This window comes from Siphateles boraxobius, unplaced genomic scaffold (assembly GCF_051911475.1).
Source record: "Siphateles boraxobius isolate OS27281-9 unplaced genomic scaffold, OSU_SipBor_1 55, whole genome shotgun sequence".
Lineage (NCBI taxonomy): Eukaryota > Metazoa > Chordata > Actinopteri > Cypriniformes > Leuciscidae > Siphateles > Siphateles boraxobius.
Genome location: NW_027509181.1, coordinates 1,686,776 through 1,711,100, shown reverse-complemented (window position 1 = coordinate 1,711,100; position 24,325 = coordinate 1,686,776). Strand labels below are relative to the sequence as shown.

General features: G+C 39.5%; 1 protein-coding gene across 6 annotated transcripts in view; it reads right to left on the bottom strand.

The window, feature by feature from the left end:
* The window catches only part of becn1 (beclin 1, autophagy related), a 165,150-nt gene that overhangs the window by 15,158 nt on the left and 125,667 nt on the right, over nt 1–24,325 (bottom strand). For all 6 annotated transcript variants that reach the window (XM_077205822.1, XM_077205818.1, XM_077205817.1 and 3 more), the window contains 5 exons: nt 10,668–10,804; nt 10,283–10,477; nt 8,556–8,702; nt 8,219–8,368; nt 4,193–4,253 (listed from right to left, as the gene is read on the bottom strand). In XM_077205822.1, coding sequence (XP_077061937.1) covers nt 4,193–4,253; nt 8,219–8,368; nt 8,556–8,702; nt 10,283–10,477; nt 10,668–10,804 — 690 coding nt within the window. The remainder of the gene's footprint in view (nt 1–4,192; nt 4,254–8,218; nt 8,369–8,555; nt 8,703–10,282; nt 10,478–10,667; nt 10,805–24,325) is intronic.

Genomic DNA, 24,325 nt, shown 5'->3' with positions numbered 1-24,325 from the left:
TTGCAGACTGAACCCCTGCAGGAAATCCACCCTTACAGTCGGTTTAAGACAGGCCTAAACCAGCCAGCACAAAAACACAATCAGAAAAACATCGCCTTATTTTTCGATCTTCTAGTAATGGAACAAGAGGTGAAAACCCTGCTGGGGTTCAATATATACAAAATACAAGGATGCAGCTCTGGCGCCTCTGCGCCTTCAGGGTATTCGCATCATGAACGACATCGGCGACTGGTTCTGGCTCATTCGTATCAGTTGGCGGTTCGGCATCGAGATGTCATTCTTACCCACATTGAAAACGTTGGGGTTACGGCTAAATGTCAAAAAGAGTGTGCTTTCTTCACTTCAGAGGACCACTTTTCTAGGCGTGGTTTGGGACTCAATGACGATGCAGGCACACCTCTCCCCCCTGCAAGCATCGCATCAATCTTTTCACCCATAAAGAGAATAAAGCTAGGCCAGTCACTCACTGTGAAACAGTTTCAGAGACTTTTGGGTCTGATGGCAGCAGCGCCCAACGTGATACCTGTTGGCCTGCTTTACATGAGACCCTTGCAGTGGTGGCTCAGGACTAAAGGGTTTTCCCAGAAGGTCAACCCATTTCGCATGATCAGGGTCACACGCGATGCTTACGTGGTCTTATGTGGAAGAAACCATGGTTCCTGTCCCAAGGTCTTGAGGAGCAATTCTGGAAGGTTGCTCGACTCAAGGTCTTTGGAAGGGTCATCATCTCAACATGTTTTTCTTGCTCTAAAGCAGTGTTAATTTTGGCAGCCATTTTTGATTTAGTCTTAGTCTTCATCTTCAGATGAAAATGCTTATTGGCCTTTGTTACATTTCAGTCATTTTGTCTTTCATAGTTTTAGTCTAGTTTTAGTTGAGGAAAAGTCAACTTTTAGTCAAACTGCAGTTACCGACATTCATTTGGTAGCTATTTATCTCCCTAGGCCAATTCAATTAAGCTTATGAGAAATTTAAATTAGGGTCAAAATCTGTATTGACATTGCACTCTTTAGCAGTAGCATTTTAGTTCCTTTTCCTTAGACCTTTTCCTTAGTTCAGTGGTTCTCCAATTTTGGTTGCCCCTCTCTTCCATTTAGACTGCATTCACACCTTTTCCATTAAGGGACAATATTTACCCCCTTAAATCAATTTTTCCAGTTAATTTTTTACCTTTGTAAATACCTTTATAAAATAAATAATGAGTGAAGTAAAAAATAAATAAATGAGTGAGTCATCGAGTCATTCATTCATTCAGTAACGAAGCAAGTAGCTGTATTTATGAACGGATCATTGAATCTCACGATTCGTTCAAAGCCACAGATTTGTTCACAAATGTAGTCACTTATTGTTACCCTTTTTGTTGAACTGTTGTATAAAATCAATGTTACATTTGAAATTGTGTGGATATTCAGGAAACATTGCATTCTTGCTCGTATAATATGATCAACATTAAAAACACTGCTGGATATCAGCCTGCAATTTGTTGGCATGTTTTGTAGCACAAACAGCTCAAACGGCTCGTGACAGAGCACAGATCGACTGAATTCACATTTTAATTTAAGTAGAAAATCTCAAATGAAGATCGCTGAACTCCAATTTACTTGTCTGTGTTTTCAGATCATATGCGCTTCTTCAGCAGAGTAGAGAGAGCGCACAGGCATGATTGCCAGATACTATTGACGTGTTCTTTTACGTGTTACGAGAAAACGTGTTCTTTCTGACTGGGGGTGTAAATTATTGAAATCTGGCAACCGTAAGCATGAATGCTCGTAAAAACAGTCAATGTGTTGTCGTCTCCTTTATTTGACAAAAACAAGTGGTTTTGGTCCGCACAGACAATGCATCGGTGGTCGCCTACATAAATCATCAGAGGGGTTTGCGTTCGCGTCCACTTTGCAAACTGTTTCACCAAATCCTCCTGTGGTCCCAGGGGAAGGTGCTGTCACTCAGGGCAGCTTACATCCCCGGGGTCCAGAATATAGGAGCAGACATCCTGTCGAGCCAGGGGCTGAGGCTCTACCCCGAGGTGGTGGAGCAGATATGGAGGGTGTTCGGCCAGGCACAAGTGGATCTGTTTTGCGTCTCGAGAGAAGTCTCACTGTCCACTCTGGTTCTGCCTCACACATCCAGCTCCACAGAGGCCGCGGCTACATCTGTACGCATTTCCCCCGATCGCTCTGCTCCCGGGAGTTCTGGAGAGAGTTTGCCGTGACCAAGTTCGCCTACTGTTAATAGCCCCACGGCGGCCGGGCCGAGTATGGTTCCCAGACTTAGTGTCTCTCCTCGATGGGCCCCTGCTGGAATTACCTGTCAGGAGGGACCTTTTTTCCAAAGCAGGGGGCTCGATTGTTCATCCCCCGTCCAGAACTGTGGAGACTTTGGGCTTGGACTCTGAGGGGGCTCAGCTCATAGGTGCTGGTCTCTCAAATGAGGTTGTTGAAACCATTTTACATTACAGAGCTCCCTCCACGAGGAAACTGCATGCCCTGAAATGGAGAGTTTTCACTTCTTGGTGTAGTGATCATCGGCTGGACCCAGTTAACTGCCCAGTTGGTACAGTGCTGGAGTTGCAAGAGTGGTTCACTGCAAGTCTATCCCCGTCCACTTTAAAGGTTCAACTGCTTACCACCTTCCTTTGGGTGGAATGTCTTTGGGAAGAAACCCTTTGGTATCTCATTTCCTCCGTGGTACTCTGAGGCTTGCAGCTTGTACCAGCGTGCGGACATGGGATTGGGCCATTGTTTCTGCAAATTTCACACATGCTTCAAGATGTAATCACGCAGAGCGTTCCCACAGTGTCAATCGACGCAGTGTCTCGTTCCCTCTTCAGGGAACCAAGGTTACAGTCGTAACCGGGGTGTTTCCATCCACCTATTTTATGACTATTTTCATCACTCGCATAAAAAAAACCCGCTGGATAGAAAACGACAAAATTTAAAAAATGTGCATAAAAAACGTATGTGCTCATTTGAGTCAGATAAACCTTTTATCCGATAAGAAAACATCCACATAAACTACGATGGAAACCAGATAAACTCCTCGATGTGCATCAAAAAAGACATGTGACACTGTGATGGGATGCATAACTGGACCAACAAGCGGACCGATCTCGTTGCACAGCATCTGAAATGCTGTTTTGGTCATTCTGAAATGCCTGAGCAAAGTCTGTCGTCAAAGTACTTCAGTATAATTCCCTCCCAGAACTGTTTTACATGACTGTGTTCCCAAACAGCAGACATCCACCTCCGAAAGCAAGATAACTTTATTGCATTTAGTCTGCACGTTCTGAGACGCAAGTAATTTATTATGTACTAAATGATTTTTACACAGTGGCTTCTCCTACTGCAGCAACTTCCATTTTTCTTAGTGATATTTAACGCCGCTTTATCAGGAAGTGATGATTTTGTTCTCTTCGGCTCACTGGATGGAAACGGTGCTTAATTCGCAAATGTTTAATGCGATATTCCAATTTTGCGGATAAGTTAAATTCACAAGTTTGGATGGAAACATAACTATAGACTTGCCACTACCTACTATCATAGTGCACCAAGCACTATGAAAATACAAGTATCGGATCAGGAAAATAAATAAGTAGGTTGTGGTAAACAAACTATAAATGTTTCTGTTATTTGGTACTGTGACTTGACTTGCTTGAGCTGAGCCACTGACTTGACTTGCTTGGTTTGTGTGCACTTGACGGTAGGGACTTGAGTTACTTGCTCCTCCCACCTTATATATTATTGGTTTACAAATCTCACTTAGTGACAGGCGATTGTTTTCAAATGCATATATGTGCACATGCTCTCTTGTAAAGTGTTTAATCCCATCAGTATAAAAGCAGTTTTTATTTTAACCAAGCTCAAAATTTGTGGGATTTGTGATGTCACAAGAGCAAGATCTAAACAAGATTTAAAAAAAAAAGACTGCCTCTAAAGCAAGACAAAGGCACCTAGCTTTACAACATCACACCAATGGATCGTTAAATTTGACTGGTATTAGAACTGACCACTGAAATTTTTGTACTCTCTCGCAAACCATCCTATTACGCTTTATACTACTTATAAAGTCCAAGAACACTGTTGTATTCACCAAAGAATTCATTTACCAGGTGCGCAAAAATTCACTTTGCGCACCTATAAAATGTTTTATTTTATATTATTATATATTAATAAAGTTTAAATGAGGCACTTACCTTCGACTTATCTGTGAGAGATTCCAAATATGAATGGTTTCCATAAGGAACTAGTCGATATCTACAAAGAGAATTAACAAAAATAATGTTAATCGTGTAAGCTTCACAATGGCTTGGATATTATGCTGCTTACACTGGATTGCCGATGGTAAATAGGTGCTCCTTTCTATTTCTGATGTACTACACGTTTGTAATTCGAGCTAATAAGAGGCCAAATAGGTCTGGAATGTGTAAAGCTTTCAAGCTACATTTATTAAAACAGTTTAACCTGGATTTTCTGTTATCTTTTCACTTTCTTTTTCACATTTGTCAGTTAAATATAGGTTCAAAAGAATTAACAAACCACATATTCTTTTTTTTTTTTACATTTTACAAAATGTCCCAACCTTTCTAGAAATGGGGTTGTAAATATTACTGGGGCAGACAGCATTATGACCTCTGCTCCAAACATTGATGAGAGCACTTTAGGTAAATAGCCTTTCAAGTCTTTAAAGTGACTCACATGGCCCAAATTCCATACAGGAAGCTTCCACTGATAACACCTGCATGTCATTCACACACTTCAAAGAAGCCAAAGCCAGTAGCAGCATTGCCTTGAAAGAAAGCATTTAAGGGTGGACCCTTTCAGCACTAGTGTCAGATCCCAAGTGGGAAGAATAGCAAGTGGTGCGGATCTCAATATGCTTTTTCTTTTGAATCCAGGTTTAGTTTGACCATGAACAATGCATTATCACTTTAATTCAGCGTGTGCTGCATAGCAAAAATAGACTAATAATAAATAATGATCGCCGCACGGCACAAATCCTGCAATTTACTGGCCATGACACATCCATGTGCAGTTTTGAATGCTCTAATCTGTTAGCATGGGCACAGAAAAAAATATGGACCAAAATTCCTCCACAACAATGTGAGAGACTGATTCAGAGTTGAGAGATGTGAGAGACTGACAGAGTAATTGCTGCTATAATTGATTTTCACTAAGTAGACTTTATTTTTTATTAAACAAATAATGACACGTTGTAATATGTCTGATATATATTATCTGAAGTTGTATTTACCTAATTTTACGATTAAACTTATGTTTTTTTTATGTACTAATGCGTAAAACAATATATTCAAAGAGGGTGTACTTTAAAATATGGTCCAAAATTCCTCCACAACAATGTGAGAGACTGATTCAGAGTTGAGAGATGTGAGAGACTGACAGTAATTGCTGCTAAAATTGATTTTCACTAAGTAGACTTTATTTTTTGTTAAACAAATGACACGTTGTAATATGTCTGATATATATTATCTGAGGTTGTATTTACCTAATTTTACGATTAAACTTATGTTTTTTTTTTATTATTTACTAATGCGTAAAACAATATATTCAAAGAGAGTTCTTTCTTTTTCACATGACTGTATATGTTACATTATTTTAGCATCAAGGTTTGAAATTAACACCTGCCAACCAGTCAAATGAGGGATGCAAATCAACCATGGAGGGTAAGGCATATCAACACACTAGCCAATTTGGCAGGATATGATTCATAAATTATATTCTATCACTTTGCATGGCATTGCTATCAGAGCTCTTCCCATACAAGGAGTCTCAAACATTAGAAAAACAAAGCACAAAGAGGGTCACACACTGACAGAAAAGCAGCCCAGCAGGATGTCTTCAAAATTCAAACACATTGTTTTCTATGACCGTACGCACCATAGCAGCACCACTGGGTGTCAGTCCCTATGACTCCAGCTATTCAAAATCATGCCGTGCCACAGGATCACATTATTTACATTAAAATACAACAAATTGGAACAAATTTGACTTCACCCGAGAAGATTGTGTATAGTGCATTTTTCAGTAACAGGTTTGTTTTTGTGGCTTGAATAATATAGAGCTTCATATGAAGAAATAATATATATCAACCATTCTATTTCCGTTTGCACTGTTTTTATATTAGAAACCCTATTGTAATTGTTAGAATTTCCAAGGATCAGCATTCTCCCCTAAAAGTGATCAGGCAGACCAAACAGTAAGTCATAGAGACTTGAAAGTTTGAGGGATGGTAGTACCCACCGCGTCTACAACGTCACCAAGGCAAACAACATTCATGTATCTCAAAAAATACTGCCGCAATCGACCAGAGAAGATCGAGCGGCTGTCAGATAAGGTAAACGGAGGCCGATCGGAACGAAACTCACTGGGCTATTTTGATTCACGACCCTAGAGGCCTGTGAGAAATTCGAAAGAAACCGGCCATGGAGGGTGCCTTCGCGTTTTTCAAGTGCGTAAAAAGGATTGTATATCACGTGATTTTTCACACATTTTCCGCACATGCCCACGACATTCATACCATATTGCAGAACTCCTCTTTCAGAGCAACTTTGCCTCTTGGACCACTGCTGTCAATCTAATCGTTCATTAAATATTTGAGAATATAAAAAAAATATATAAAAGAAAAACACTTTTGCGAACTAGTCCTAGGTTTTTCACTTAACCTCAATAAAACCACTGTAGTAAAATTATCATAAAAACCAATAATCATAAAAACAATAGTTGAACTTTACCCTTTGGATAGCTGTAACATTTAGTCATTTAGAAAATGGGCATGGCGAATTAAGCCTATAAATCCAAAACAAAAATGCTATACTTTACTTTAGGTGAGCTCATGCGAAATATGATCCCAAACAAGCAGACACATTTTTATGGAGATCAGACATTAGATGGCGCTATAACAGTACTTTACCATCGAGATGGTTATAGGCTTGCTAAATAAAACATAATACCTTTTTACGTATGTACATAAAGACCTTAAAGTGCTTAAACCCCGATAATTGCTGCTCGCAGCTATATTTTTTAAAAATGCCTTAATTAAAACCCATTAATGCTACTTTATTTTTTAAGTGAACTTTTGGAAATTAGATTCACTGTTTTGGACTGCCACCTTGAACTTTTGACGCGATTACAGAATGACGTGACCAGAGAGCGATAATCCTGCCTATGAGACGTCCAAGGCACTGCGCTCTTCCAGACTTCTGTGCGACTTCCGCCGGAGCCCTAGGAGGCAATTGAGAGGCCACTTTTTCCGGTCCGTTCTCATAAAAGCTGCAAGACTTTTGGGCAAAAAGCGCCCTAGTGTCTACATGCAGATATACTCATGGAAATTATATGAGATAATTATAATTATTGAATGGTATCCGCAAACATGTTCATAGTTATTAGGCAATAGTTATTAGGCAATAATTATTGCAGAATTTAAAAATAAGATGGTTAATTTGGGGCTTTCACGATTCCTCGATTAATTTTGAGCGCTCGACTTTAAAAAAATCCTCGATTTAAATTTACCCGTGTCGATTAACTGGTAAAATGCTGTAAGTGGTGCAATCCAGAGAAGAGCAGCATGAACCACATTATTAGACCGTATTCTAAGGCTGCACAATATATTTAAGCCACATTGGGATTTTTAAATGGTTTTGTGCTATAGTGAAATCACAAACACTATGATTCAATAAAATGTATACATGTGCTGCAGGTTTTACAGTACATTTTTTACACGCCAAAAGGACAAGTTAGACGATTCTTCCAGCGCCTCTGTTCATAGTAAATGCTACTCCACACAAACTCAGTTTCTGCATGTGCTGTTCGTTTGGTTTTCCAATAATGTGCATTTGGGAACGCATTTAAAGTCTAATTCGCTTTGGGTTTCATAACAAAGCATTGCACTGTTATCATTTTCATGCGTTTTTACTGATTAGACTAATTGGTGTTCATGAAAAGACAAGGTGTAAATGCACTCTAATTGTGTCTGAAGAGATTTAATGGGATCTGAATGTGATTCTTAAAGGTTTGCTGAGGTCTAATGCAGTTTGATGTGGTCTAATGTAGACTAAATTAGTCGGCCTGATTTTGACTGATTTGCTGTTTGTCTTGACATAAAAACTTCAAGCTTCTAAAAGTATTTAAAACTTTCAGACAAGACATCAAAATTTGAACACAAGCTTTATCTATCTAGTAAAAAATGTTTCTTATCCAAGCACCTCTGAAAGCAAAGTCCCATCTTGTTTGCGAGCGCATGCAGCAGAAGTACAGTTTGACCCCAGGCTGCATTAATTTCATTCCATTCCACTGGTACGCTGGGTAATCTGCCCAGGCGGAAGTTATTTATTGTTCCAAACTGCCCACTGTGCCTGAGAAAGGTATAGAAAAAAAAAAGAAACCTTAAAATGTTTATATGCGTAATTTTAACCTATTCAGTTTTGCACATAAATGCATATAAATTATCGGCTTATTCAATGTGCACATATTTCTGTTTTGATGCGGAGACTTGTTCCTAAAATATGAATTAAAACAGGTTTTTATAAAGAGATATGAAACCAGATATGAAAGGTGGAATTGAAAACGTTGGTCTTCTTTAGTCTGTCTAGCTGAATCTGACAGTAACGCATCTGATTGTCCACACTCTTAAGATCATCATCCAACTCCAGCTGCTGTCTCTTAAACTCACAGTACTCCTTCTGATACCTGACACAGAAACAGACAAACAAAGATGACAAAATCTATTTAACTGGAAACTGACAACAACAAAAAAAGTATTTAAAAGGGACACATCATGAGGAATCTTTTTTCTTTTTCTCGAAAAAAAAAAAACATGGTCAATGCACTGCAAAAATGCTGTAACAACTTCAACTATATTGTACTGTATATGACATTTTAGATGGCTAAAAATGGCTAACTTCAACTTCATATGATTTCAATCTGATCTTGACAGTTTGAGCAGTACATTTTAGCAAAGACTGCATAATGAATCTTTCACAATACAGTGCGAGCAGAATTATTAGGCATGTTGATTTTCTGATCATATATTTTTTCCAGGCACATTTTGCCAATTCCAAATCTCATTAATCTTAATATCTACTATTAATGTTGTATTTAATCATTTATAAGTGATATATAATTGTTCATGAAGACTGGAAATGAAAAATGCCTTATATTCAGGTCTGCATAATTATTAGGCACGTTTTCTTTTACAGATAAAATAAGCCAAAAAAGAGATTTAACTCAGACTAAAAAGTACAAAATTAATAAATTCCCATGAGAAGGATGCAATACTGATGCAATACTAGAAATTGCACTTAAGGCATGAACATTGGATAGTGAAATGCTCATTGGGTGAGACAAAAACAGGTGGAGAAGAAAAGACACGTTAATTGCAAAAGAATTAAGGTGAATAATTAAGCGTGAAACCATCAGGAACCCTTTAGTCTCCATGGCCACCATTTTCCAGAACTGCAACCTACCTGGAGTCTCCAGAAGTGCAAGGTCTCAGATCTCAAGACTTGACCCCCACTTAATAAGAATCACAAGCTGATGAAGTGTAGTAAAATAAAATTTTTATAGGCGTTATAGACAGACAGATTGAGAGTGACTCTTGAAGGACCACCACCACATCCTCTTGTACCACTGTTTCAAGAAATCATCTTCCAGAATCTGGCAGTAAGTTTTGGGAGTTCATTTTTAGTTAATTTTTAGTCCATCTCTGGAAAACGGACTTCAGGGTAGGAGATAGACTAAAAATGAACTCCCAAAACGTACTGCCAGATTCTGAAAGATGAATTCTTGAAACAGTGGTACAAGAGGATGTGGTGGTTGTCCTTCAAGAGTCACTCTCAATCTGTATATCTTTTTGGCTTATTTTATCTGTAAAAGAAAACGTGCCTAATAATTCTGCACACCTGAATATAAGGCGTTTTTCATTTCCAGCCTTCATGGACAATTATATATAACTTATAAATGATTAAATACAAAATTAATAGTAGTTAAGATTAATGTGGTTTGCAATTGGTAAAATGTGCCTGAAAAAAAAAAAGATCAGAAAATCAACGTACCTAATAATTCTGCACGCACTGTACAAGCTTTGCAAAGAGGCTGTAAAGGAGGACAACAGCCAAAAATCTGCAGCTCATCTGTGAGTGCAGAGGTTCATTGTTTAGTTGTGTCCCTCTCACATACTAAATGCTAGCATTGCCCTAGCGAACAGGGATTCCCTCATTATAATAAAACAGAATGATATGACTTCATTGTAAATATTCTAATTCATATACTGAAGTTCTTCAGTGTCCATCAGCTGGCTGTGGTTTCGTCCCTCGGCCAGCTCTTTGGCCACAGCTTCACGCTGACCCTCAACGCTCTCCAGTTCCTGGATCAAAGATTCCTCTTCTTGTTTCAACTGCTGCAGTGCATTCAGTAGACTGGCCTCCTCCTCTTTTGGTAGCTGAGACAGCAACTCTAAACAGCTCCTGACAATTCAAAGCCAATTGAGTGACCTGCTGGAGTCAATGATGTCAATCATGTATTGAATAAAAAGGTTTAATGACAAAAATAATGATACAAACCCTAACACAAGAAAATTAACATCCCCACTCACAGAAAAAGAAAGAAAAACTGTTGTTTGTTACTTGACATGTTTTGAGCGTGAGTGATACTTACTTGTAATTCTGGCACTCGTTCTCAGTGATGTTCAGTTGTGTGTCGAGATGGTCCAGTAGTGTATCAGTGCATTCCTCACACAGTGGGTGATCAATATCTGTCTGACCAGACATGATGTCAAACAGATCGCTTGTCACCTACAGGAAAAACACACATACAGTAAGAAGGATCTATTCTGATACATCCATCTACTCACCCAATCTATACTGCTTGAACAGGGTTCTACCCTAGAGTCCTACAAAAACCTTTATGCCGAAAAGGTTCTATAAATTTAAAACCCTAACCAGGGCTCGACATAAGCAATGGCCCGATGGCCCGGGGCCAGTAAAAGAGTATGTCGGGCTAGTTGATTGGCCAGTCACTGGTCCGCGCGATACGAGCACATCTGAAAAATAGCGGAGGAAGCAGTGTGAGCTCCTGCAGTGAAAGTACATAATACTAGCTTGTGTCATGTTTAGGACAATTGTACTAAGCGCTTCAAAATAACTGGTAAGATATAGTTAACAAGTTTAAAGCAGCTTGCCCAGTCAGAAACTGTTACTGACTGACAGATAAGTACTGGCGCTGTTTAATTGCGTTTGAGACGTGGTGCTTTCCTCAGTGCTTAACTTACATTTCACAGGTATATTCTCCATCTGTAAATGTTAGAAAGTCAAACAAATATGTCAATTTCCATGTCCGGAGGGGACGAGCTTCTGCAAGTGAATCATCTTCTCTGTCTCCGCTAAAATTCAAGCTTCCATGAATGAGTGCCGCCGCGCGTATGCGCGCCAAACAGACGGAGCACAATGGAATAGTAGCGCAATAATTCTGACTAAAATATGCATGTTGCTAAAATATTTGTTGTTGGAGACAATAAATGTGCCATATGTGGAATTTTAAACCTACAAGTATATTTTTATGAAAGTGACCATTATAATGGGGTAATCAAATGCAGGCTAAAATAATTAGTGTTTGCTTTTGTTTTTATTTTCATTTTTAGTTTAGCCTTTAGTCATTTTAAAAACAAAGTTTTTAGTTTGTAATGTTACAATTTTAGAATGTAATGTGATTTTAACCACCTTTTTGCACATAATATAGCCTATTGCATAGCCTACATTACATTCCCTATATTTGTTTCCATATCATTTAATTTCAACATTGTTTTGTTCTTCACTGTTTTTTTTTTCATTGCGTGATTATTTTTGTCATTCGTTTAACATTTATGACCTAAAAAAGCTGTCAAACTAATATACTTTTGTCTAATTTCGCCATTTTGAAGTGAAAATTGGCCAATGTAACGTTACTCATCACTCATGTAATGTAATAATTCGTTTACTGTCATTGTGAGGAGACAAGAAAAAATTATCCTAATGTATACAATAAATACAGTTTAATGGAAAAGTGATTTTCCTTATATTTCTTTTAGGGACAGTAAAAATGTAGAAGGGGCCAGTAAAACTCTGATCTACTGGCCCTGGGGACCAGTGGAGATTTTTTTTTATGTTGAGGCCTGCCACAAGTTCATTCCTGGATAAACTCAATGTATTTGCAAGTTTAATAGCTTTTCTAGAAATGTCTCTTTAAGCCATACGTTTTATCTATTTATCAATAAATGCTTTATTAGTCTGCTATTTATTTTGCACATTAACATGCATGATTGAAAGTTCTTCAGCTATCATGTCAAAAGACGCCATACAGCTCTTACACTGATGAGTAACAGGCTCATATGTCATTTAATGTTTCCATGTGTCTATTAAACAGATACATGAAATAATCATCATAAACACCAAACAACTTGAACGTGTAACTATGCTGCGCTGATAAATTTCGCAGAGACATACGGCATTCCTGCATTCCAGGCACATGCTTTTTCCGCAAGTGATTACAAAGCTTGCATACACCGCAATTTAAACTCCAACTGTTATGGACGTTAGTTTGAGATTAACAGCCGGAAAATTTGCTCACACAAATACACATAGAAGTGTTTAAAATCAGCACCTATCAGTGGGTAATGGATTCACCCAGTACTCTATACTATACAGGTACAGCATAAAGACTGGTACTGTTACGTTTTTTAAAATTGAAATATCAAATTGGTACTGAAGTACCAGTACTTTTGAAAACCTTAATGCATCCACCCTCTCAATGACACCAAAGTCAAGAATAAGCTGAAGTTCTTCACTGACAGCCGTTCGAACAGATCTGAGTTTCTGACCAGGTTTAACATTAGGAGAGACTTTTACTTTATCCAGGAAACCTTTTGTACATCACAGCTTAGCAACAGACAGAGAAGCAGAAAGGCCCATTACAGGCAATCGAGCAGATGCCGAAAGAATGGAAGAAAATGCAATCCATTAATCAAATCCATTCCAAGAGCAGTGCCTAAATCCAAAATAAATGGCCCCTGAAGGGATTTGACTCTGGAATCCACCGCTGCTTCAATGTATATCTAATGAGTAGGGGTGGCACGGTTCACAAAACCCATGGTTCGGTTGGTATCACGGTTTTAGGGTCACGGTTTTCGGTTCTTGTTATTTTTTCTTTTAATCTTTAACACTCCAGAAATGTACTTCAGCATATGATATAGGCTATAGCTTAATTATCCACAATTCAGGATACAGTATTAAAAAAAATGTATATCATGAAATCATGCACAAACTGAATTTGACTTGACTTTAAGCACATTATTGAGACCATCTCTGAGGAAAGCTCGGTGACATTTTGATACAGCAAGAGAGAAGACATTGATGAAATGCTTTTGTTTATGTGGCAAAAAAGGAGAATGTGTATTGCTATCTCTACAGGGACTTATGTGCATTTTTAGCACACAAAGATTAAAATTAACTTGCATTTATCAAACTGTCAACGTCAGTGTAGCTCTTTCAAAGTGTTTATCTTTTAAAAGAAAAAGAGAGAAACTCTTAAAGCACTATCTTTTAAATAAGTCAAAATATGTTACACATAATTGCCTATAATGAGGCTATAACAATAGCAAAGGCATAACCATAAACTGAAACATAAGTTCAACCTCACACAAAAACAGTACCAACAATCCTTCTATTCCCTGAGAGTGAGGATACATTTTTTTTCACTTGAAATTAAAGTGCAGTATTTGGAAAAATATGACTGGAGTTCTTATCTAAACTTGGTGTCACTGTATTTAAATATCATAGGTAACATGAAATCCAAAATGTTCCCACACACCGGACTTATACGATGCTGGCGCATCCTCCAACTTCGGTTAGCCTTCCTTATATCTCCCACTTGACATTTCTATACGTGACGAGACCTGCAGCACTCCATACTCCATACTCCACTTTTACTGTAGGCTTTTTCGACTTGAACCGGCGCTGCACAGATCGATCGGTTTATGACATCAAAGTACCACGAGAGTGATTGAAAAGCATACGGAGCCGTTGCTCTCCCGGTACTTTGATGTTATTCATCGATCGGTCTGTGCAGCGCCGGTTCAAGTTGAACAAGCCTCATATGTATGTCCATTGTCCACACATCTCTTATTTCGCACGAAAAGTAAACACACTGTCTGAGGTCACGGGCACGAGGTTACATTGCGCATGCGTCGAACCGTGCGACGCACACACGTACCGAACCGAGACAAGCGAACCAAACGGTTCAGATGTTTTTTCATGTACCGTGCCACCCCTACTAATGAGTGATTATAATCAAGGTATTAATCAATATTTTCAGTCTTATGGCGCTTTTCCACTGCATGGTACGGCTCGGTACGGCTCAGTACGGTTCGGCTCAGCGCGGTTCGGCTAGCTTCGCTTTTCCACTGCGTGGTACGACTCGGCTCGGCGCGGTGCGGCACGGTTCGCTTTCGCTCGGTTGCTTTTCCACTGCAGTTAGTACCGCTTCAAAGTGGGAGGGATTATGACTGATCGTTATAGTTTATCCGCTCCTCGGCAACCAACAAAAGGGAACGTCTGTGCTTCTCGTCCACTGACCACGATTCAGCCATTTCTTTTTTGGAAGTTTTTTTTCTTCAAGCAAGTCAAGCAAGTAGTTTTAAAACAGGTTCCACAGCGGTGGCTGTTACTGGCTATTTAAATCTAGCGGGTTTGATGTCTCGCAAATACAATGACGCTGGTAGTGACGATTCTGTCTGTCTGACCAATCAGTGATCTGCAGTGCTTCCACGTCACATTTTAGTATCGGTACGGTACGCTTGGAACCTCAACAGAGGTGGTACCATTTAAAGCGAGCCGAAGCGAGCCGTACCGTACCGTACCATGCAGTGGAAAAGAGCCACAAGTGAGCCGTACCGAGCCGAGCCGTACCGTACCATGCAGTGGAAAAGCCCCAAAGCATGCCGTACCGAACCGAACCATACCGTACCATGCAGTGGAAAAGCGCCATAAATATCAAATGAGTGAATGACTTCTATAAGCGTATGAAATTTTACTTACTAGTTATAGAAGTTACCAGTGTGATTACTGAAATGTTCTTTTCATGTATTCTCTCACGTCTATATTAAATATCTGAGATGTGGCCGAGGGTCTGGCCCATGCCAGGAATACAGTAACAGTGCTTGCTCATTTAACCTGGCTTCCAGAGATAAAATATGGACTCGTTTTGTTTGAGAAAGTTCTTCAATGTGTTAAAACATATATCTGTTCTTCTAGCTCACCATGACGACTATAGGTCACAAGGGTCATTGGAACCAACAGTTTGCCTGACCATTTCTTAGTTAAAGCATTTACTTTACGGTTCTATATTACACAAAGTGAAATAACATGTTATCTTGGTGTTTTGGGAAGAGTCTCCTGTTTATCGTTAGAGCCTGATCAAATCTAACCTTGAAGCTGTGTGTCTGTGTGTGTGTTAGTATTATTAGTTACAGGTTAAGGAACAAGGAGCATTTCTTCGACATGTTGGCGCCTGGACACACAGTCTTGTGACCTCGGAGGGACACTCGTACCTAACTCAGGGTCCTGGTGGCAGCCGTACAGACTATGGAGATGTGCTACTACCATCAGTCCATGTGTGGAAATTTAGTATGTTTATCTATTTCTTAGCCAATCAGAATCTTTCAACCTGAAGCAATGACAAGCTTAGACCTTGGTTTAGGGTATAACTGCTGTGATCTTTGTAACTGTAAGCAGGGTGGCCTACAAACTCCCTGTGAGTATTAACGCTGACTTACGCTGATGAAACTGCAAACTATCTTCAGTAAAAATGATCTTCATTTTATTATAAATCTGTCTCTTGTCTTAAATTGACTGCACTTCTAAATCCTAGTCCTTATTAATTATATCTGGTGCTTAGGTCTTTAACTTTAAATTCCCTAACAGCCCTATCATACGTCCTGCGCCATGTTGTTTAAATAGCAAATGCATCTGTGCACCCATGGGCGTGCTGGTCTGAAAACGAGGTGTGTTCAGGCGCATTGTTGGCGCGTTGCTATTTTGAGGCAACTGAAAAAGACTGTGCCATTGACAAACTGAAACCTGGCCTAAAGTCAATGGCGCAATTTTATTTTTGTTATTTAAAGAGCACGTTGGTAACATGAGTCTATAGGCGGGTTCACAACACACGTACACTTTGTCCCGTAGATGGTCTACTCGTGCGGATCCGTTTCCTCCCTAGAGAAGTGTTCAGCTTTTCTGCTTGCAAATTCTGCCATGTTAATAGCGAATCCGCCATGGCGCGAGTGCAACTGACTTCTAAAGGGAATGGGAGATGAGACTCTGATTGGTTTATTGCACGTTACGCCCAAAACACACCCATTATTCATTAAGAGAATAGGGACAACCCTTTTAGACCATGCATGCCGACAATTTTTCCCGTCGTTAAACTAGCAAAAGTGGACTCGCAAAAGTCAGCAAAAGTGCGCTTGCGCCGTGCACTTTAGACCATGCGCTTAGATTGTTAACATCATCCTTGGTGACAGAAAAAGGTAAGCAACAAAGTACTGGTATTGGGTCCCGAAATATGTCACCAATTTAACAGGAGGAGGCAGCAAGTGCCCTGCGATTAACTGGCCACAGTGCTTTCCCCTGCCTTTGGCCTAGGATAGGCTCCAGCCCTATGACCCTTCACAGGTTGTACAAGGAAGAGATAGGCAACAAGTAGTTTTTTTTAAATGGTTCTCATACACAGATATTGGCAGAATAGAGTCAACTCCACAGGTACAGTGTAGGCTTGCTACGATAGTCTGTGTTGACAGTTTTACCAGTGTTCAGAAGCAACACCGGTTCCATCACTTGCCCACCTCGGCACCGACCCTCACCAATGGGTTATTTTTTTAAATAAAATAATTTAGTTCTGTTAGAGAACAGACACTACAATTAAAAACTGAACGGTTTCTGCTTAATAAATTGTGAGCTGAACGAGTGTCGCAGCACAGATCGGCAGCAGGAGTCAGGTTTAATTTATCACGAGAGTGAGGAGCTAACGATGATGGCGGAATATTTGGTGTCAAAGATTAAATGAAAAAGTGCCTATATAAGTGAATTTGTCATTGTACTGTTTTGTTGTTGTGTTTTTCATTAAGAATATTTGGCTAATGAACTCACCATTCAAGCAATCCACCCCCGAATTGCCACTAATTTGAAACTAAAATACCCGTGACCCACGTGTCAACGGGCGCAGAACAGAGTGAGCGTTTTCATTTAATTACAATGGAAAAACGCTCGCTCTGCTTAGCACCTTTCGCCTTTAAATTAGCGATTTAAAAGTCCCTGCCAGTGATACCAGTATTGTCACATGTCGATTAACCGGTGGGAAAATACCCTCACCGTCACATCCTTAGTACAGGGGCAGAAGCAGTAGTGATAGATGCAGTGTCCTTTATCTTAACAGTTAACACATCATGCATGTAAAGAATTTGCAGTTCAAGCAATTCAATCTCATGAACTATACGTGTTTGCTGCGAGCAACATACTCTTTAAAAAATGCCCAATCTTTTGACAATTGCTAAAAACAGCAGAACACCTAGAATCATTCACTAGATGTTTTGTTGATCAACAAGGATAACATGCATGAGCCGATGAATTCGTCTTAGAAGAATAAGGCGGCCTCCTCGAAGAAAAGATGCATACGCAGAGTATTTATATCGATACCGACTGACAGCAGCCATAGCTTTTTCTTGTATTGCTTACACGGGCACCTGACTCTGATCCGAAATAGTTTTAACTTTTTCACCAGCAGCCTCAATTTGAGTAGCAATAGTTTTTGGTTTATTAAGAGTCAAATCAGTCTTTAACAACAATAATTTTCTAATATGATGACTGCCCACATTTCCTTCTAATTGGACACGTAATATATTAAACATGAGATTTGCTTTATATTAAGTACTTCAAAATCATAAACACCTTTTGGTGGTAGGAGACCATTTGTCTAGAGACCACATTACTTTGTCTGTCAGTTACCTCTAAACTTTAAAAAACCTTATTACCTTTTGTTTTACTTATTTGGGAATGAGACACTTTGAATTTGACATTTTGAATGATACCAAATATGTATAATACTTGATAATTATTCACATTAAACCATATAGATTCTTGTGTGAGTTTGGGTAATCTCTGCAAGAGTGGAGGATGAGGGGAAGAGGAGTGCTCGTCAACTAGTTTGTCCAGTCTCACACCACGTATGTTTATGATTTTGTATTTGTACTCATTATATAATATAACTGTGCATATCTGTTCTTTTACAGTTAGTAAATGAAGTGTAGATAACATTCAAACATCTTTTTCAGGTTTGATTCTAATCATAATGTAACATTATTGAAAAAAAAAACATTTTTTCAGTACAAAAAATGCTACACTTTGACAAAAGAAGTCATTTTTATAGTTAGAATTGTGATTTCATAATATTTAGATATAAATCCAACTGGAAAAACTTGTGAAAAGATATCTTTCAGTTAGTCAAATAGCATATAGTTGAGCTCTATAGCAATCTAGTAGTTAAAATGATAATTTTTTACTTTTAAAACTACATTTTCCAAAATATGGGCAAAAATTTTACACTAAATCATGTTACCATGTTATCCCTATAAATGAAAATTATAATTTATTTATATAAATTTTAAATATATGATAAATCCTCCAAAAACTGCACAAATGTGGAGTAAAAACATGAATAACAGTAAAATTACATTTGTAAAAAAAAAACTAAAAAAAACAACAACTATTATTCTGTTACTAAAACTATCTGATTCTGTCTAGAAAGGGTTAAGAGCCGTACAAAGTTTCATGCCATATGGACAAAGTGAACATTTTTTTAAATTCAGCAAAAATCATTTGCGGGTTAAAAAGACAGAAGAACATCAGTATTTCCTTTTTTTTTTTTTTTTTTTTTTTTTACTTTCTAGTAGAGACTAGTCAACTAGTCTCTCCCCTGTGAAGGCCCCTTTCTCGTTCCCTTTACCTCTGTACAGATAAAACGTTGTCAAAATAGTTACCGTTCACATGGCTACTCGGAAGCGATAAATAATTCTGTATTATAAATATTTTTAAAGGGTAACTAAATTCCAAAACAACTTTTTGTAGTTAATGATCTGTAACACTGGGGCTTTATTAATGCTGTTCATTGATTTGAGTAAATTTTTTTGGCATTTGGGTATTAAGTGTTTTAATTCTACAATATATGGTGTAAAAACGTCTGAGCTGCCCTCTTCAGGTTGAACGGTGGCTACTGCAGTTGAATTTTCCTATTGGATGTTGTGGTACTGTGTGACGTAAGCAGGCACCAGCTCACCACACCCTTGCCTACAGAGAGACGCGGGTCTCAGGTGCGCGCGCACACACACACACCCCTCCGCTGGGCTCTGCACACTTTTCCAGCAGTTTTCAAATATTGCCAGTGGGAGGAGTCAGGCTCTGACCAGGGGTTGAGTTACCCTTTAAAGCCAGACAAGTAATTTGTTATGGTAAATTTGTAAAGAAACACTACACACCTGTGCACATATATATTCAAATGCACATACCTATGGACTTAACACGTAATACGCATCTGCACGCCATCAGCATTTTCGCAGGTTTGAGTTTTTAAAGCTTGCGAAGAGATTAAAAAAAAAAAAATATATATATATATATATATATATATATATTTTTTTTTTTCTTCAAGGCTTGCACCATGGAACCTATTTCACTTATAAACTTATAAACTCATACACTTATAAACTCATGAATTCCTACACTTATGAACTCTTAAACTCATAAATTAATAAACTGAACTCTTACTCATTTAAACTTATAAACTCTAAACTCACAAACTCGTACACTTATGAACTCATGAATTCATACACTTATAAACTCATAAACTTATAAACTCATGAATTCATACACTTATGAATTTTCATAAATTCATACACTTATGAACTTTTAAATTCATAAAAAGTTCACCATAGCAACCACCCAGAACACCCTAGCAACTGCCTAGCAACCACCCATAAAACCTTACAAAACCATAGCGACCACCCAGAACACCCTAGCAACCACCCAAAAATACCTTAGAACACCCTAGCAATCACCCAGAAAACCCTAGCAACTGCCTAACAACCCCACAGAACACCCTAGCAACCACCCAAAATACCTTAAAACACCCTAGCAACACCATAGCAACCACCCAAAATACCTTAGAACATCCTAGCAACACCATAGCAACCACCCAGAACACCATAGCAACAACCCAAAACACCTTACAACACCCTAGCTACCACCCACAATACCTTACAACACCCTAGCAACACCATAGAAACCACCCAAAACACCCTAACAACCATCAAAAATACCTTAAAACACCCTAGCAACACCATAGCAACCACCCAAAATACCCAAGAACACACTAGCAAAACCATAGCAACCCCCAGAAGACCCTATCAACTGCCTAGCAACCACCCAGAACACCCTAGCAACCACCCAAACTAGCCTAGAACACCCTAGCAACACCATATCAACCACCCAGAACACCCTAGCAACTGCCTAACAACCCCCCAGAACACCCTAGAAACCACCCAGAATACCTTAGCAACCACCTAGCAACCACCAGAACACCCTAGCAACCACCCAAAATACCTTAGCCACCACCTAGCAACCACCCAGAACACCTTAGAAACCCACTAGAAACACCTTAGCAACTTTAAATTACTTCAAACTATACTTTAAACTACTTTAAACGACTTTAAACTAATTTAAACTTCAAACTAATTAATACTTCAAACTAATTTAAAGTTCAAACTTTCTGGTTCAAACTTTCACAATCCAAAATTTGTCTCGATGAACTTTTTCTAGTTATTAGTGCTGCTTGCCAAAGGCAAGGCATCACTAGTGTTCTTCTCCATACTTATTATTAGTGGGTGCTTGCCAAAGGCAAAGCCCCAACTATTACTATTCCTTTTTTGATTCCGCCAAAAGTTTGACGAGCAATTCCTCCGACAGCTTTTGTCACAGACCCATGAATGAGGCATCAAATCATGCGGCCTATTGAGGAGTAGTGTCCTATGAGTTTTATAAGAGATCCGGGGTACGGTGTTCGACTCAGGGGCGAACGAACTTCCGAAAAACCCCATAGACTTAACATTGCGACAAACTTTGACGATCCATAGCTCCGAGCGAGGATTTCGCAGAAACGTGCGTTTTACCACATCTGTAAGAAAATACCTCACAATGGGGTAAAAGTTTCACCCCTGGGGGAAAGGAGCTGCCCAAAGGAGCTTCCCCATTGACCACAATGTTATTTATTATTATTATTAGTGGTTCTTGCCAAAGGCAAGGCATCACTATTGTTATTGTGCATACTTATTATTATAATTATTAGTGGTGCTTGCCAAAAATTTGGCCAGCTCCTGTCCCCCAGGAGCTGCTCAAAGTTGCCCCATTGACTTGGTGACTATGGTGTATGGTAATATATGAAATGGGCCGTCCTACACATTGCATAGGGATTTTGTATTGAACATAGCTCTGGATCACAGTGTCATAGAGACAAGGGGACGGGCTCATTTTACTCAGATGACCAATCAGTCTCTCGGCTTCATTGTGAAGCTATTAAGCCACGCCCTAGCAACCAAAGGATTAAAGATCCTAAGCAACAAGTTCCATAGACTTCCATTGAAAGAAATCAAAAGGATATCTCCGGATAGAAGTGTCATAGAAACACAAGGGTGGTCTCGTTTGACTCGGGGCAGCAAACAGCCAATAATGACTCACCTCAACACTACGTAGCCCCTCCTTAGCAAACATTGTCAAGCACCTTAGCAACCAAAATCCATAGAGGGATATCTTCCATTCTGAATGTCACAGAGGCACGGGAGTTGGTTTATATCATTCACACTGACAAAGTGTTTTGAGTTTCATGACTGGCAGCTGCCAAGCCACTCCCTAGCAACCAAACCGAGTACCCTATTAACTATTTTGCAAGACCTGTATCTCTGTATCAGAACATCATATAGAGATGGGGTCAACAGAAGTTTGACTCTGGGCAGCAAACAGCCAATCATGAATCATGTCAACACTTCCTAGCCCCTCCCTAGCAACCATTGTTGAGCACCTTGGCAACCAAAATCCATGAAGGGACATCTTCCATTCTAAATGTCACAGAGGCATGGGAGTTGGTTTATATCATTCATACTGACAAGCAGCCTTTGGACTTTCATGACTGTCAGCTGTCAACCCACTCCCTAGCAACCAAACATAGTACCCTAGCAACCATTTTGCAAGACCTATATCTCTGCATCAGAACATCGTATAGAGATGGGGGTTGTCTCTTTTGACTCATGCTAGCAAACAGAACTTCGAATATGCTACACATGCTAGCTGTGAATAGCTACATGCTAATGGTGATTTGGTAAGTGCTAAATCATGCCAAGAAAATGCTAAGAACTCCAATAGTAACCATCTGTGACAACTACCAACCACCTAGTGACACCATACCAACCACCCATAATACCCTAGCAATTACCTAGCAACAACCAGAATACCCTAGCAACAACATAGCAACCACCCAGAATACCCTAGCAACCGCCTAGCAACACCATAGCAACCACCTAGAACACTCTAGCAACTACCTAGCAACACCCTAGCAACCATCCAGAATACCCTAGCAACTGCATAGCAACCACCCAGAATACCCTAGTAACCACCTAGCAACATCATAGCAACCACCCAGAACACCCTAGCAACCCCCCAGATCACCATAGCAACTACCTAGAAACACCATAGCAACCACCTAGCAACCTCATAGTAACCACCCAGAATACCCTAGCAACCACTTAGCAACACCATAGCAACCACTCAAAAAACCCTAGCAACCGCCTAGCAACCACCCAGAACACCCTAGCAACCATCCAGAATACCCTAGCAACCACTCGAAACACCATAGCAACCGCATAGCAACTAATCAGAACACCCTAACAACCACCTAACAACCAACTGAACACATGAATAAGCCATATCTCAGCACCAAAACGTCGTACAGACATGTTTGTTGGTTCGTATGCAATCATATACCACACTCTAGCAACCGTGTGGTGAGTTTTGCCACTGCAAGCGACACTTCACATTTTCTTCTGGAAATGTACATTCTAGTTATTAGTGGTGCTTGCCAAAGGCAAGGCATCACTAGTGTTCTCTTGCATACTTAAGTTGGCTTGTGAGAGCCAACTTACTGAAATCCTATTTAAACTTATTAGTGGTGCTTGCCAAAGGCAAGACATTACTAGTGTTATTCTGTATACTTATTATTAGTGGTGTTTGCCAAAGGCAAGGCATCACTAGTGTTCTTCTGTATATTTATTAGTGGTGCTCACCAAAGGCAAGGCATCACTAGTGTTCTTCTCCATACTTATTAGTGGTGCTTGCCAAAGGCAAGGCATCACTAGTGTTCTTCTCCATACTTATTAGTGGTGCTTGCCAAAGGCAAGGCATCACTAGTGTTCTTCTGTATACTTATTATAATTATTAGTGGTGCTTGCCATAGGCAAAGCAACACTTGTGTTATTGTGCATACTTATTATTAGTGGTGCTTGCTGAAAGCAAGACAACACTATTGTTATTGTCCATACTTATTATTCTTTTTCTTATTATTATTCTTCTGGCCACTTGTTGACGCGCTACTCCTCCCGCAGTTTGTCACAGACCCACGAATGAGGCGTCAAAACGTGCGGCCTGTTCGGGAATGGTGTGCTATGACTTTTATAAGGGATCGGGGGTACGATGTTCGCCCCAGGGGCGAAAAACCGGCCGAAAAATCCAATAGACTTAATATTGCGTCAAACTTTGACGAGTCGTAGGTCGGAACGAGGATGTCGCAGAAACGTGTAATTTACCACATTTGAAGAGGCTGACAGGCTCTGTAAGAACATACCACACAATGGGGTAAAAGTTGCACCCCTGGGGGGCAGGAGCTGCCCAAAGTTTCCCCATTGACTTTCTATGGTGTATGGGCCGTCCTACACCATAGAAACCGCTTTTATATTGAACATAACTCTGGATCACAGTGTCATAGAGACAAGGGGGCAGGCTCATTTTACTCATACAACCAATCAGTCTCTCAGGATCATTGTGAAGCTATCAAGCCACGCCCTAGCAACCATTTAGAGCACCTTAGCAACAACTCCCATAGACTTCCATTGAAAGAGATCGAAGGGATATCTCTGGACTGAATTGTCATAGAAACATGAGGGTGGTCTCGTTTGACTCGGGGCAGCAAACAGC